Consider the following 2,961-nt stretch of genomic DNA (forward strand, 5'->3'; position numbering starts at 1 on the left):
GCGCATACACATGCACAGTGTCATCAGCCTGCGCACCACATCCCTTCTCTACTACCGCCTTGAGCGCGAAATGGGGATTGTGAACTCACGCCACGTCGGTCCCACTGGCGGCGCCACGGCTGCTGGCCCCAGCCCTCGCGATCCAGGCTAACTTCCCACCTTTTGACACGGTGGGGTGAGCAAAACTCACTCCTCCTTAAGAAACACGGCCTCCTTCGTGAACCGCGTACATATTATTATTATTATTATTATTATTACTCATGGGCGCCAGACAAGCTGATGACGATAATACGCCATGCCAGCGCCTGGAAAGAACCGCCGCCCAAAAGGAAACCTAGGGGGCCTGCACAGGTGATGCAAGCGTCAGCCGCAAGTTCAACTTCGGTGACCCACCCTGAACCTCCTCCACTTCACAAAGCGCGCCACCCACTGACCAGATGGCAACAAAGTGCTCCAGCTTAGCCGCCTTGAGCTGTGCGGTGAGAAGCTCCATGCGGTCCCCCAGCATGAAGCCCGCGTCCGTCACTGGCGGCGCCGCTGCCTGGGGCGCAACGCAGGCCCACAGCTGCTGCAGCCACGTCCTCGCCTGCGCATAAGCTGGACACTCCAGGAAGATGTGCGTCAGGCTGGCCCACGCCCGCGGGCCAGGTGGCCCGCAGGCGGGGTGAGGACAGTGCGCCCCCAAACCCCCGCACCCCGTGGTCACCCGTGGACGAATTCCCTTGCCCGCCCTGTACAGCCCGCAAGGCAGGTAAGCATGTTGCAGCCGGTACACAAGTACCTTTGCCCCCCGACTGGCGTGGCTGTCCCACAGCCTCCGCCACGTACCCCGCAGAAGGGACGCATCCGGGGGCGGCATGCGAGGGTCGCCCTCCACCGCCGCCGCTGCTGCCGCCGCCGCCGTGGCAGGCCCCGTGCTAGGCCCCGCCCCGCCCGCCGCCTGCTCCTGCAGCCGCGCGGACCGCCGCGGCCCCTCACCCGACTGCCGGGACGGGGACGCATACGACTGCAGTTCTCTCGCCGGCGTGTTCTGCAGCGCGGCTGCCGCAGCCTGCTTTCTTTGCCGGGCTGCATACCCACCTGGCCTCGGACAGGGTGCTTGTTGTCGGTGGGGACTGGAACGGTGTCACCGATGCCAGTCAGGAGGCGGCCCCTAGCCCGTCACGTGCTGCAGGTGCCCCGCAACTTGCCAGCCTCCTCGCCCAGTTCAGTCTGGTGGACCCTTGGGCGAGCAAGCGTGGCGGCGCCAAGGGCTACACGCATCCGGCCACACCCAAGCCGGCCTCTCCCGCACGCCTGGATCGGTGGTATGTCAGTGCCACCGCGGCGCCGTGGGTGCTGGATGTCGCACGCACGTATGGGGCGCCTGGGGACCACAACGGTGTGCTGCTCACCCTGTCCTTGCCCGACCTGCCACATGCGCACCGGGAGCAGTGGCGCTTCCCCACATACCTGCTGTTTCACCCCTCGCTGCGTCTGGAGCTCGAGCAGCGCTTGGAGGCGCACGTTGCCGCAAATCCCGTGACCAGTACAGGTGACGGCGCTTGCACGCAATGGGAGGCGGACAAGTTCTTCTTGCGGGAGGCCGCCACCAGCTACACCAGCATCCACCGTCGGCATGCACGCCAGACCCGGGACGGGCTGCATGGCGTGGTGCTGGCCGCAGACGCGGCCGCTGCCCTGGCCGACCGGCCGGGTGCCAGCGCCGCGCAGCGTCAGGCTGCGGCCCTGGCCAACTTGGTGGTGCGGGAGGAGCGGGCAGCTGCCGCAGCGGCCAGCCACAATGCCCGCGCTGCACTGATGGAGGAGCATGGGGAGCGGGGCACTCGCTGGTTCCATCGGCAGGCTGACGAGCCAGCAGCCGGCGCGCAGGAGCCCATCACGCACTTGAAGGTGCCGGGGCAACCGGCGCCTGTGGCGCTCACGGGGCCGGGCACGCGCAACACTGTCTCCGCAGCCGCCGCAGCCATGTACAGCAGCACCAGCCCCACCGGCCTGTTCCGCGTGCAGCCGGTCTGTACGGCGTCGCAGCAACAGCTTCTGGCGGCCATTGACCGCAAGGTTCCGGCGGATCTGCAGGCCGCCGCAGAGGGGTCCGGTGACGGCGCCCTCAGTGATGCAGAGCTGATGGCAGCGCTGGCTGGCTCCGCCAATGGTAAAGCGCCTGGGTCGGACGGGGTCCCGTACGAGGTGTACAAGGTTTTCTGGGCGCTGCTGGGTCCACGCTTGTGTGCTGCTGCTGCCGCTGCCTTTGCTGCCCCTGCAGACGCCCACGATGGTGGTGAAATGGCGGCGGCGCTGCCCGCCTCCTGGCGGGAGGGCATCATCACCGTCATCTACAAGGGCAAAAGCCTGGACCGCGCGGAGCTGGCGTCCTACCGGCCCATCACGCTGCTCAACTGCGACTTCAAGATGGTGTCCAAGGCCGTCAGCGCCCGCCTGCAGCCCGCCCTGGATGCAGTTCCTGGGTTCGAATCCCGGTCACCCCACCAGGAAGGGCCCTGGTTTACCAAAACCCATCCACACCTTGGTGGTGTGTAGACCCCCCCTGTGGTGCAGGGAGTCTCTGGGGTACAAGGCTGGAGCTCTGGGCCTGCAACTGGAGAGCTTTCAAGTTCAAGATCCAAGATTCAAGTGGAGCTCTGGGCCTGTCAACTGGAGAGCTCTAGATGATCTGTGTGGTCAAGGCAGTGGCTGTAGTTGTCACCTAGCTGTTGAGAACTCCAGTAGGTGTGTGGTGTCACCTGGCTGTTGAGGTTTCCAGTAGGTGTGTGGTGGAACAAACTTCTCTTCTCTTCTCTGATCTCAGGCCCTATCAAGGTTCTGTGATATGATCCAGGCTGCCTTGGCAGTAGGGTGGTAGTGCGTCTACCACTGCAACCTTGTAAGGATGACTTTAAAAAAAAAAAAAGTTGTGGATGAGCTGCAGACCCCTGTTCAACCTTGTAAGGATGATTCCTC

The 2,961-nt window shown here is 64.6% G+C and overlaps 1 protein-coding gene across 1 annotated transcript; it reads left to right on the forward strand.

The window, feature by feature from the left end:
• The first annotated feature begins 265 nt into the window (after positions 1 to 265).
• CHLRE_34g759097v5 (uncharacterized protein) lies at positions 266 to 2,961 on the forward strand. The gene is made up of 3 exons (XM_043073023.1): positions 266 to 479; positions 558 to 664; positions 1,095 to 2,961. The coding sequence occupies exons 2-3, from the start codon at positions 615 to 617 to the stop codon at positions 2,539 to 2,541; spliced, it is 1,497 nt and encodes a 498-aa protein (XP_042914048.1). The 5' UTR covers positions 266 to 479; positions 558 to 614; the 3' UTR covers positions 2,542 to 2,961.

This window comes from Chlamydomonas reinhardtii (genome assembly GCF_000002595.2).
Source record: "Chlamydomonas reinhardtii strain CC-503 cw92 mt+ unplaced genomic scaffold scaffold_34, whole genome shotgun sequence".
Lineage (NCBI taxonomy): Eukaryota > Viridiplantae > Chlorophyta > Chlorophyceae > Chlamydomonadales > Chlamydomonadaceae > Chlamydomonas > Chlamydomonas reinhardtii.

What these genes read in the sequence shown, in the direction of transcription:
- CHLRE_34g759097v5 (XM_043073023.1), top strand. Translation starts at nt 615, where the DNA reads ATGTGCGTCAGGCTGGCCCACGCCCGCGGGCCAGGTGGCCCGCAGGCG. An exon ending in CCAGGTGGCCCGCAGGCGGG is followed by an intron (nt 665 to 1,094) that starts GTGAGGACAGTG and finishes GGCCTCGGACAG; the next exon opens with GGTGCTTGTTGTCGGTGGGG.